Source organism: Bos mutus, chromosome 8, assembly GCF_027580195.1.
Source record: "Bos mutus isolate GX-2022 chromosome 8, NWIPB_WYAK_1.1, whole genome shotgun sequence".
NCBI lineage: Eukaryota > Metazoa > Chordata > Mammalia > Artiodactyla > Bovidae > Bos > Bos mutus.
Window position 1 is genome coordinate 48899241 of NC_091624.1, and position 12778 is coordinate 48912018.

Here is a 12778-nt window from a genome sequence, read left to right on the forward strand (position 1 = left end):
TAATATTGTTCATAATGTTTTATTCATGACATTTTAAGTGTTTTTAAGTATAGCAAGATGAATTTATAGCCAGAACGTACTAAAATGAACATATGTGTTTGTCATGGCAATTTTGATTACATGAATTGATTTATCGTCTGCTAACAGTACAGGTGTGGAACATAGGCGCACATAGAGACTATGTTTTACCTGCAGTGTGCCCCTAGTCTAGAAGTAAATTCTTAAACATACTTTTCTTTTTGGTCACGTCACTTCTGAGATTTGGACTGTAAATCAAAGGGACTGTTTAATTTGATACGCCATATTGTGCTTTATACTTCCTGGAGGGAAGGTTGTGCGCCGGTGAGCAGTGGTAGAGAGGTAGGTGTGGAGTTACCAAGTTAGTCTTTTTACGTGGCACTGAACTCAGCTCCTCTGTGAGCCTTCCACTTCATGTTGTGTAGCAGTTCTTTGTATCTTAAAACTCACTCCTCTCCCTTGCTTTGTCATGTTGCATCCCTGCTTCTCCACCTGCACTTCAGACTACACCTGTTTTCCTTGAAACAAAACTCGGTTCCAGTGCTGAGTATTCCATTTCCTATGTTACTGTGTCACTTATTCCTTAAAACAACTCTTGAGAAATAGGTATGTTTTTAACACCAGTTTACAATGAGGGAATGGCTTCAAAGAGGTAAAGCCCAGACTTAAATACTGAGCAGCCTTGTTCTTGATCACTGTGTTTTCTGCAAAGAGCAAAGCTTGATGTAGTTACAAGTGCCACGTTTTGATTTCTGCTTTGTGCTGGCTCAGAGAACCATAAGATACATCTTTGATATCAAAGAGTTCAGACTTGTGTTGAACACTGAGCTTTCTTTTTTCCCCACAGAAATAACTCAGCCTTCAGCCTAGCATTTAAGGCCCGCCTAACTGTTGTTTCTACTTTATGATTTGTCACTTCTTCTCAAATGAATCTCCACTCCAGCCAAGCCCACTTCCTTTGTTTTTTCCATGCTTCTCATTCTTGGTTTTACCTTTGTTTGTACCATTATCCCTTTCTGTTCTCAGATTCCTGTTCTCTCTCCAGGATCTAGCCCAAGCTCCACTCTTGTAAATATTTTCTTAACCTTTAGCAAGCCAGTTTCATGTTACTCTCTGGCTACTTTTTATGTGAGTATCTTGGTTCCTTACCTAGAATGTAGACTTGTCGATGGTGGAGGAATTTTCTTCCCTTTCTCTCCCACTTTCAAGAAAAGTAGAGTACATGTGAATTGTTGGAACTGACTTTATTCATTCCAAGTGCTTAGTAACTCATATTCTGTGTCAGAACTGCCTTTTTTGCTATCTCTTTGTCTATCTTACATTAAAAGTAGATTTCCAGTTGCTCTGGTGATGCCATACAATATGTATTAGCACAGATAGTATACAGTAAGGACCTGACAGATACTAACCAACAGTTAACATGGAGTCACAGCACACGAGCATCTGGCTTTTGTAGATTCATGTATGTGGATTCAGCAAAAGAGAAAAGCAAAGAGTCTGTCTTAAGTTGGCAGCCTTCACCTTGTTCAAACCCAAACTTAGTTTCCACTGTATTAGGGAAAAGGAGGCGCACTGACCAAAATGAAAGAGAAATACATTGATTCTCAGCCTTTCAGCTTACAGAGGCCTAGGGATTTGAGACCATCAAAGGAGAGTTGCAGCTGTGTTTCCTGAGGAAGATCCATACCTGCCTCACACTCTGAATTTCACTTAGCTCCATGTTCTTAAGGAAATATTGAGGCAAGAAACCTATTACGCCTTATTTTAGGTGAAAAGCCATTGACATATTGAATGAAACTTTCATATGTGGTTATCTTTACACAGAGTAAATATTGACCTTAGGATAGAGAGTACTCTGTTTTAAAAGAAAGTGATTTTTTTTTTCAGTTATTTAACTCTTTGCATTCTGTGCTTAGACTCTCTTCCTGGACATTCAGTTGCCCTCTGTTTAGCTGTTGCCTTTAAAAGTAAAGCAACCAATGATGAAATCTTCAGCATTCTGAAAGACGTCCCTAATCCTAATCAGGATGATGATGATGGTAAGGGAGTTAAATATTTGTTGAATGGAACTATGTATGGGCTAGGTTTAAGTAGAAACATAATTCTCATACAGTATATTTGTTTAGCCTGACAGCCTGTCAGTTATTCCCCAGAACACAGGTATCTGTTCCCTTAAACATTGCCTGCTTTCACTTTAGAGAGGTTCCTGCACAGGAAGACTTGGTGTATTATAAAGTTGGATGTTATCTCCAAATTGAACTATAAGTTTATCATCAACAAAATATAAGACAAAAAGCCATGAGAGGGACTTGCTTTGTCATCTATTAAAACATCTTGGAAACTACAATAACTCAAACAAAAAAAGACAAATTAGTGAAACATAAAGTCTACTGGGACAATGGTGTAACCATTTAGGAGGGAAATTTTGTTAGATGTGTACATAATGAGGTGCAGAGAAAAATGACTTAAAATATTAATGGTGTTTAGAGTATTACTCAGATTTTGTTTATATTTTTCTAAGAAATTTGTATTATGTTAGAATATATTTAGAAAGTATAATTCAGAGTGTTAAAATCTAGACATTGTCAGACATCTTAGGACATGGACCTACAGTGTAAAGGGCTTACTGTATTTTTTTCTTTTACTATATTATCTTGCCACCATGTAGAGAGATAAGAACAAAGAAATCTATGTGGTATTTGTAAAAAGAAATGGATCATATAGAAGAATTTGGGAAACAATCCCCAAAAACTTCAGAATTAAGGTCATGCTTAGTTTTATATTTTGAGGATATGCGATTAATCAGTGATGGTCTTTTATTGTCTGTTAGTTCTCTGAGACATTGCTTGAACGTGGGACTTAGTATTTGGATATGAGTGTGCCATCTGTTTAGCAATACAGGTTAGGGGCAAAGAATTGCTGTACTTAATCTTCTTAACTCTCTTTACTGTGGGCTGTTGTTCAGATGAAGGATTCAGCTTTAACCCACTGAAAATAGAAGTCTTTGTACAGACTCTGCTACACTTAGCAGCCAAGTCATTCAGCCACTCCTTCAGTGCTCTTGCGAAGTAAGTACAACCAGAACACACATGCTGTCTTGAGGGTTTAAAACTTTGCTGGATGAATACCAGTGGTGTAGTAGTTTTTACCTTAAGATTATTGAATATAAAGATCTTAATAGTATCATATAATTTGATACAATGGGTTTTGGTTTATGGTAGCCAAAACTCCCATCCTATGGCTCCTGTCTGTGGTTTGCATGTATATATAAAGTGTACATTTTTTCACATAAACCTTTAGAGAAACAAAAACCTGGGTCCATAGGACAGTCAAAAAGTTCCCAGCTTGTCCAAGGATCTTCTTAAAAAGAGGGTGAGCAGAATTGAAAGCCAGCTGCATTTTTGGGAGCCACCCAAAGGTTGGCATCTAAAGACAGAACTTTTTAACTCATCATACAGTCTAAATGAAGAAGGAATATATATTCTTCCCAATCAGGCAGAGAAACTAGACTCCTCACCCCGTCTCAACTTCCAAGTCTATGAGACTTGCAGGGCTACCACAGATGCAGGCAAAATACTATACTTGTGTTAGGAGATTATTCCTTAGCCCTCATCTATCCTTAAATACACAGTAAACTAGAGTCCTTGGCTAATGATAGTATTTTGTAATTCTCCTAAGATTTTGAGACAAATGCCATTCAAATTGAATTCCTAATCATACCTTTTATATTCTTTAATGGTTAACGATGTTTGGTTATTTTGTATCTATATACTGCACTGGAAGTTGAGTAAGTTGTAAAGCTTTGAAAATATTAAGATGCTCAATAAGTTCATATGTGCTGTTTCTGCCCCCACCCCCGCCAACCATGAAAAGGTTTCATGAAGTCTTCAAAACCCTAGCTGAAAGTGATGAAGGAAAATTACATGTTCTAAGAGTCATGTTTGAGGTCTGGCGGAACCATCCACAGGTAAAAACTAATTAGACATGTTGAGATGCTGATTGTTTAGCTATAAAAAGAAGGCACTTGATATCATTGTTTTAGTTGTAGAACATGAAATTTGACTGTGCCCTTCAAACAGTTTTTAAATCTATAATTTTAGTGCTGTGAAAGAAATGATGTTTGAGTCATTCTTTAAAGAGCAAGTGTTACGATTTGGTTTGATATTATAATATCTCAACACATTTTAAGTAAGAATGCTTATTTCTTGGAAGGTTCTCCAATTGGGTAGGAAATAGTTCTTTAATCTATCCAGTTTTATTTTTAAACAGGCCCCAGATTTCTCAAATCTCAGTGTACTATTTTAATACCATGTGTTATAAAGAGGCATTAAAATAAACTTTGGAGTATATTTAAGACATTTTTCACGATAAAACTTTAGGGTTAACTTTGACACATTATTAACCGCATTAAAATAAACTTTGGAGTATATTTAAGACATTTTTCACGATAAAACTTTAGGGTTAACTTTGACACATTATTAACCAGGATATTTTTGCACTAACTAATGCTTGTGGCCAGCAGTTTATTACATAAATGAATACTGAAACATCTACAGTCAATAACATCCAGGTAACAAAAGATGTATTACTAAATATCTGGTCAGTATGTCTTAAGTGTTAACATTCACAGTTTCTTTTTGCTCAGTCTTTGTGTTATTGTATTCTTACAAAAAGTACCAGAGCCAAGCAGAAGGGAAAACAAATCTTGAGACCTAATGGTCAAATTGTTCAGTTCCATAGCTACTGAGTGTTCACAGCGATCCTATTTTAACTTTTGTAGCAGTGGGATTATTGTGGCCTACATATAACTGTGACTTACCTGAATAACTTCTTTCCTCTGACTGTAGATGATTGCTGTACTAGTAGATAAGATGATTCGTACACAGATTGTTGACTGTGCTGCAGTAGCAAATTGGATCTTCTCTTCAGAATTATCTCGTGACTTTACTAGGTAAAATGGGTAATTTTACAAAGTTCCTATTCTCTAAGAATTCTTATACATGAGCTCCAAGTTCTGGTTCAGACCAGGTTAATACTCGTATCACAGTGGTGCAGTCTGGACGTGGCAGAGAGTCCTGCACAGTGGAAACACACACACCAGTCTGGCTGCAGCGTCTCTCAGGGACGCACACAAGGTGAAGTAGGACTTAGAAGTGGAAATGCTTACAGAGGATCCAGACTGTGGGTGGGGAGATCAGGCTGTATGGCAGGAGCTCACATTAGGAACTGGCAGGAATCAGTCCATTGTAGGTTAAGTGCACATTATGAGGGATTGAGGAAAGCCTGTGGGCACCTGAATGCCACTGGGGGAAGGAGGTCTCAGTCATAAAAATCCTAGATGTAATACACAGAAAATTCTCTCTTGACTCATTCCTCCTAAAGGAAAGAGACTTTCATTAAGTTTGGTTCTTATACATGAAGCAGGGTCCACAGGGTTTATACCTGATCAGGACTAGGACAACAGGAGATGACACAAAATAGGAAACCCATTACTTGCAAAGACATAAATATCCATCACAACCTTTATCCTCTTCACTGTATTTGTTATTGGCTTAGGACTCAGCTGAATCTTTAGGGTGAAGGAGTGTGGTCTAAGATTATCATACCAGCCAAGTTGGCACTCAGAAATGAGAGCAAAGGAGGATATTCTCAGATGTGTGGCATCCCAGAAAACTGACCACTCAAGTATGTGTTAGCCATCATCTTTAGTGGTTTACAACTAGTTAGTTGTAAACAATTAGTTAGTCTGCAACTCTAATTCTGCAAAGCCTTTCCTGACCAGCTGACTGATGCAGAGTTAAAGTACTCTGCTCCTTTACCCTGTTTGCTAACATTCTAGACCTTGTTTTATTATATTCCACTTAAACTGTCGTCATCCAGATTAAAACTTGTAGAAGGAAGTACTCTTCTGTGCTGTATATCCTGGAGTTAGGAGACATAATGTTGTAGACATAAAAAGGAGTTAAGCTACTTAAAACACTCATATTTATGCAATAAACATTTAAAGCACCTACAGGTGATCCTGGTACTTGAGTAGTTTGAAAAATTGACCTAAGTATCTCATTCCTAAAGGCCCAGCAGTTGATAGCTGTTATCAACTAATGAGGTTCTTACATGTTCCAAGAGAATTGGCTGAGTTTGTGCTAGTATAAAGCATGTGAATGAGCCTCAGATTAGGTTTCCATTTCAAAAAACCCACAATACATAGTGTTTACACTCAAAAGAGAGAAAAATGTATTTTTGTTTCTACGGTGTTTTTTCTGGTTTGCCATTTCATTGACTGTGTACACATACGTTCTATGTGTGTCTAGTAGGGGATGGAAGTATAAAACGTAAGAAAAATGACAAGGACCCAGTATTGCCTTCAGGAAGCTCATGTGAATCTAATGGGTAGAGCTAGATTGTGTGCATGATTGATAGTACAGGAAAAATTATCTTGCTGGAGAAATATACCTTATTCTGCCTAAAGAATAGAAGGCTATATCAGACCTTAAGTATGTGTAGATTACAAAAGTTGAGAGGTCTTATTTTCTTGATGGTTTAACATACAGTAACCAAATGCCTTATTACTTTAAGATTGTTTGTTTGGGAAATCTTGCACTCCACAATTCGCAAGATGAACAAACACGTTCTGAAGATCCAGAAAGAGCTAGAAGAGGCTAAAGAAAAACTCGCAAGACAACACAAACGGGTAAGTCTTGTGTCGACTGTAAATGGTCAAAGAAAATAAGAAATCATTGAGAATATTACTGCCTTGATGGGAGCTTTTTTTTTGAGACCAAATCATGCAGAGCTGTTTGTAGAAATGGAGGAAAGGGAAGGACTGGTGTCTGCTGCTCTCGTTTTCCTGCATGGTGAACCTGTTTAGCAAGCCACAAAGCTTGCTTTTTCCATACTTTACCATCCTATTGCCTTCCCGAAGGAGAAGGAAGGAGGACACTTGTGTTTCTATAAAAGTTTGTGATGCAAGAGGGAAAGAGAGAGAAGACTGATGGTGTTCACCCCTTCCCTGGTACAGGGGTGGGGAGGGAGCAGGGCAAGAGGAGACAGTCTTTCCCGGACCCATAAAATACTCCTCGTATTATTAGTATGTTTAGTGTTGTAGTCATGTGGGGCAGAAGCAGTGAGCTGGAGGTATCCTGAGATTTAGCAGATAGTACTGGTGTTCTTCATGACAGTTTTCCAGTGGTACGCACATTTACCAGAAAAAGGTAAAAGCAAGTTTAATGACTTACACAAACCTAAGACACTGTTAAGGTAAATGGCATCATCCCCATTTTATATGTGTACCTACTCCAGAGACTTGACTTCACACCACCCTGTTCTCTAGATATGTGGTGTCCATGTAATAACCACTAGCCACATGTAACTTTAATAAAATTTGAATACAATGTAAAATTCAGTTCCTTAGTCACACTAACCACATTTTAAGTGCTCAGTAGTCACGTGTGGCTATTGTGAGGGCAGTGCAGATTTATGTTAACAAAAAAGTTTTGTGATGAGAGGTTCCCAAGACCCTAGCCCTGTATTTCTCCTAGGAGCAACAGTTCACTGTTCAGAGTTCACAGCAATTTCATAAAACAACCATTGTGAATAACAAGAATCAACTGTACATTTTCCAAAGCTGTTTTCATTTTGAATGAAGACTGTGACATACATTTCCTCCTTGAGTGGACTATCCTGTAAAAGGCATAATTCATTCTGCTATATAGGAAACCCAATGCCATTACCCAGGACAAGTGCCACTGAATTTCCCTGGCCTAGATAAGCACTTACAAGATGTTGGATGTTTGCCTGTATGTTTGGTTCTTTTCTTGTGGAATGCAAGTCTTCAGATAGTATTTGATCATGCACAGTAAAATCCTCAGGTCTGCTTGTTGGGGTTTAAATACACTGGAATTCTAAACGGTCGTTTCCTTTTGTTCCTTTGCATTCTGTAGCGAAGTGATGATGATGACAGAAGCAGTGACAGGAAAGATGGGGCTCTTGAAGAACAAATAGAAAGACTGCAGGAAAAAGTGGAATCTGCTCAGAGTGAACAAAAGAATCTCTTCCTTGTCATATTTCAGGTATCGTGACTTGGGACATTGATAGGTTCAAAAAAACCAGTATATTTCTTTAATTTTAAAAAATGTTTTTAATCATTAGAAGTAATACATGCTTATCTGTAAGGTCTTAAATGTATAAAAATTTATACAGGAAATAAAAGTTCACTAATTGGAGGTAATTCTGTTATTAGCATGTATATTTCTTCTTGCTTAAAAAAAAATGGGGGATGCTATTATTAAGTACTTGTAGATCCGTTTAGATGATTGCTTTCCGTCCTGAAGATTTTTGTGTATACATTCCTGTTAACATTTCTGATTATGTCCTTAAAACAGATTCTAAGAAGAATTACTAGCATTAGTAATCTAAATATTAACGGTTAGATTACTTTTGTATTGCCAAAATGATGTGCTGCTCACCTCATCAGGCTTCCCAGGTGTCTCGGTGGTAAAGAAGTCTTCCTGCCAATGCAGGAGATGTGGGTTTAACCCCTTGGAAAGGGAAGATCCCCTGGAGAAGAAAAGGGCAACCCACTGCAGTATTCTTACCCAGGAAATCCCGTTGACAAAGGAGCCTGGTGGGCTACAGTCCATGAGGTTGCAAAAAGTCGAAAACAACTTAGGGACTAAAGACTAAACAACTCATGTTATCACTGGTCTGCCTTTCTACACTTCAGTATTTACTGAATCATGAAAGGGATACACACCACAAAGATAGGGTGAAACAAGCAATACCTTTGAGGTCTCTTGGTCAAAAGTGTGATTGTTTCTGAAGTATAAGACTTTTTACTAACACCTCTGGAACTTTGTACCCTATTTCCAGCGTTTTATCATGATCCTGACTGAGCACTTAGTACGCTGTGAAACTGACGGGACCAGTGTGTTAACACCATGGTATAAGAACTGTATAGAGAGGCTCCAGCAGATCTTCCTACAGGTTTGTGGAAAACTTTGATTAGGATAATAAACATCACTAATCTCAGCCATGGGAATTCTCTCCTAGCTCAGTTAGAATGCAATCTGTAAGTAATAGAGCTTCAAAATGACATGACTTAAGCAGTGGTTGCTCAGTCGGTAAAGAATCTGCCTGCATTGCAGGAGACCCAGGTTTGATCCCTGGAGAAGGAAATAGCAACCCACTCCAGTATTCTTGCCTGAGAAATCCCATGGACAGAGGGGCCTGGTGGGGTTGCAAAGAGTCGGACACGACTGAGCCACTAAACACAGCACATTCTCAGCCACAGGGATTCTCCATTTTAAAAAAAGCATAAAGTTTGTTAGGTTATATAGTACCTGTAAAGCCCTTTAGTTAGTGTCCATTTGTTCCTACCATTGCTCATCAGAATATTTAGGCTTAAAATCGGCTCTATATCACTCAGACTCCTAATTGCCATTCTCTTTGTTGGAGAGCCTGGCTGTAACATAAAATAGAAAAATGCTAAGGGAAGAGTAATAAGATTTTAAGAACCTCTATAAATCCAAAGTTCAAATGGTAACAGTGCTTCTGGAGGCGCTATTAATAGTTCCCTGAGGTTCTTACAGAAAGCAGACTGCAACACATCCTCTGTTAGATTTAAGTTAAAGATTTGAAGTAGAGTGGTATCTTCAGACACCAACACCCCAAGCAAGTCCTTATCTGTTCCAGACAAGAGTGATTAAAGCAGAAGGCTTAAAGGGGGAAAAAAGTTCCTTGAAAAATCTAGAGTAAAGCCTGATCCTATAGGAATCTGAGTATATTAAAGTTTATATATGTACATGTAGAAGAAACTTTGATTTTCTGACAATTTTTTCCAGTTAGGCTCAATAAGTCACTGATTTTCAGTAAAACAGATGACCTCTATTTTAAAAGATAAACAGTGAGTTTTGGGTTTCCTGTTTTGTGGAATACTTAACAGATCACTGGGTAATTCTGAAATATAAATAGGTTAAATATTTTTTTCTTAACACATCTCTTTGCTTAATGCCCTAACCAAAAAAGGAAATGATTTCCAAAATTTCTTTTTCATAGTTCATTCCTTGTCTGGGCAACTTTAAAAAAGTCATACTATATAGTCTGTCCTAATTAGGGGAAGGGCTTCCCTAGTAGCTCAGATGGTAAAGTATCTGCCTGCAGTGCAGGAGACCCAGGTTTGATCCCTGGGTTGGGAAGATCCCCTGGAGAAGGAAATGGCAACCCACTCCAGTACTCTTGCCTGGAAAATTCCATGGACTGAGGAGCCTGGTAGACTACAGTCCATGGGGTCACAAAGAGTCAGACACGACTGAGCGACTTCACTTTCAATTAGGGCAAAGAACCAGCTGAAGTCATCTAGAATAGTAGCAGGTGCTGCTGCCACTGCTTTGAATTATGAGTTGCATAGAAACAGACCAGAACTGAATTTTTAAATTATTGACCATCATTTTTTTCTTTTTCGTTTCCCCCTACATTTTCTCAATATTCGGGCTTTCCAGGGTTGTTATTCCTACCAGCTAAACCACTTTTTTCTCTGCTCTTTTGCATCACTCCACAATGTGGGTGGGCTTTAGGGGAATCTTCTCTGAGATTGCTTATGTGCTACTTTTCCTAACCTAAACATTTACGCCCTTTTCTGTGTCTACAGCATCACCAAATAATCCAGCAGTACATGGTGACCCTGGAGAACCTGCTCTTCACTGCTGAATTAGACCCTCACATCCTGGCTGTGTTCCAGCAGTTCTGTGCCCTGCAGGCCTAAGGGTCATTTTTTTTTTTTCCCTTTCAAGATTTTTTTAAAAGATCTCAAAATAATCTGTCTTATTTTTGATTGTTTGAATGCTTGCTTTCTTGTAGCATCCTGTCACTTTCTGAAAGAGAGAGAGGAGGACAGTGAAGAAATATGGTATTGATTACCCTTAGTTTCCCCTAAAAAGCAGATATTCCCTAATGACAATAATGTGATAATACATAGGATGTATCATATATGTGACAAATACAACTTTTCTGATTTTTTTTTCTCAAGGCACAAAAGATAACTAATTTGAGGTATGTGAAACACTAGAGGGTCAAGCTTATTTACCAAGTAGTATATAGAACTGATGAATTTATTATCAAGTAGCATAGCTTTTCACAGCTCATGGGTAATAATAACCTAACATGGCTGAAATAAAACTAAAAATGTTTTTTAAACTTTGGTATTTCATGATTTATCATCTCAGTCTACTTTAGTGGTTTCTTTGTAAAATACCTCCATCTGAAATTTTCTTTTCAAAATACTTTTAATTACTGTAGTATTTTTATTTAAAAAGTTACCAGAGTAGCAATTCCTAAATCTGAACATAAATCACCTGGGGCTCTCTAAAGTTATTTTTAAATTAATAATTAAACCACAGTCTTTCAAACACAGACATATCTGGTAGTTCTTAAGGCTCCCAGGTAATTGCAATATGCAGACAAGTTTGGAATTATCATCTTAGAATATCTGGTGATCTCAAATCTGAGACAGATCTGTCCCAGCTCATATAGTGAATTTCGTGTTAAATTGTGACTTAGAAGTAGCTAGACTGACTAATGCCTAGTGTTAGATGTAGGTTTGGATTTTATTTCTGTGGAATCTGGTCCAAGTAACTACTAATTCCTAAACCTGTTTCCTATATGGTGTTGAGGCTTAACTAAGATAAGAAAAGTACATTGTAAAATAACAAGGGGTTATCTGACATTCCAGATTTCTAGCATTTTTAGTTTTTATTTAATTGAACCTTTGAAAAAATTTAGCAATAATCCCACAACTGAAGTAGCTTTGTTCATTTATATAATATAGGTGTTTTTTTTAAACTTTGTACATCATAAGTTTATGGTGCATAATATATGGGGTCTCTTTGGTTTATCATATACTTAATGGCTACAGAATATAGTCTACTCAGTAGATGGAAATTCCTAGGATTTTAAAACACCATACCATTTAAGACAAATAATCACAAGATTAAAGGTGCATGGCAAGTTACTGGCAGGGAACTAAAAGCCAAGCGCTTAGCTAATGTTCTTTTGTTTATCCTGTTCCTCCTTCCCACAAACTATGTAATGAGTTAGAAACAGCTCCTGTCCTCAAGAAGCTAAAGGATAACCATTTAAGGCTTTGGTAACTTTGACCCTGAAGCTGCTTTGTGATCCTTTCATAATGTATTGCAAAGTGTGGCTACTTACACTTTTACTTGATCCACCTCCTTTCTCTTAGAAGCAGCCATTACATGTGAAGAGAGGGTCTAACAACTGCTCACTGATGTGACCCTGCTCTGATCCAGTCTGGCAAACTAGGTGTATGGAAAAACCAAACCAGAGATTGAATTCTGAAGAAACAAACATTCAACAATTGCTCTCCCCAAAAATGAAGCTCACAGAGACAAAAGAATGGCACGTCACACTGTATATCGCACCTTGCAATAAATCAATATTAAACTACACTGATGCCATTTAACATGCTTTTGTCCAAGTAAACATAATTTTTGTTTTCCTTGACTCTAAATCTCACAGGAATTACTCAGCACTTCAAATGAAGATAAAGTTTGCTTGCTTTTCCTGAAAAGTACTTAGCAGTGATTTCTATAACTTACTAATAATCTACAGTTATATCCGAAAATGAATGATGAGGACAGAACTTGGCGACCTGAGTAGAGCATATCTGGCTGTCAATGATATCTGGACACCAGGACTGTCTTAAATTGATGAAGGTAAAGAGCGACTGACTGGAAGCCCACCTCAA

General features: G+C 37.6%; 1 protein-coding gene across 2 annotated transcripts in view; it reads left to right on the top strand.

Annotated features, from left to right (window-relative positions):
• Nucleotides 1-12479, top strand: part of NCBP1 (nuclear cap binding protein subunit 1) — a 38597-nt gene extending 26118 nt beyond the window's left edge. For both annotated transcript variants that reach the window (XM_005905975.3, XM_070375590.1), the window contains 8 exons: nucleotides 1935-2057; nucleotides 2984-3086; nucleotides 3892-3985; nucleotides 4866-4969; nucleotides 6595-6709; nucleotides 7959-8087; nucleotides 8887-9000; nucleotides 10664-12479. In XM_005905975.3, coding sequence (XP_005906037.1) covers nucleotides 1935-2057; nucleotides 2984-3086; nucleotides 3892-3985; nucleotides 4866-4969; nucleotides 6595-6709; nucleotides 7959-8087; nucleotides 8887-9000; nucleotides 10664-10777 — 896 coding nt within the window. In that variant the 3' untranslated portion in view covers nucleotides 10778-12479. The remainder of the gene's footprint in view (nucleotides 1-1934; nucleotides 2058-2983; nucleotides 3087-3891; nucleotides 3986-4865; nucleotides 4970-6594; nucleotides 6710-7958; nucleotides 8088-8886; nucleotides 9001-10663) is intronic.
• Nucleotides 12480-12778: the final 299 nt, after the last annotated feature.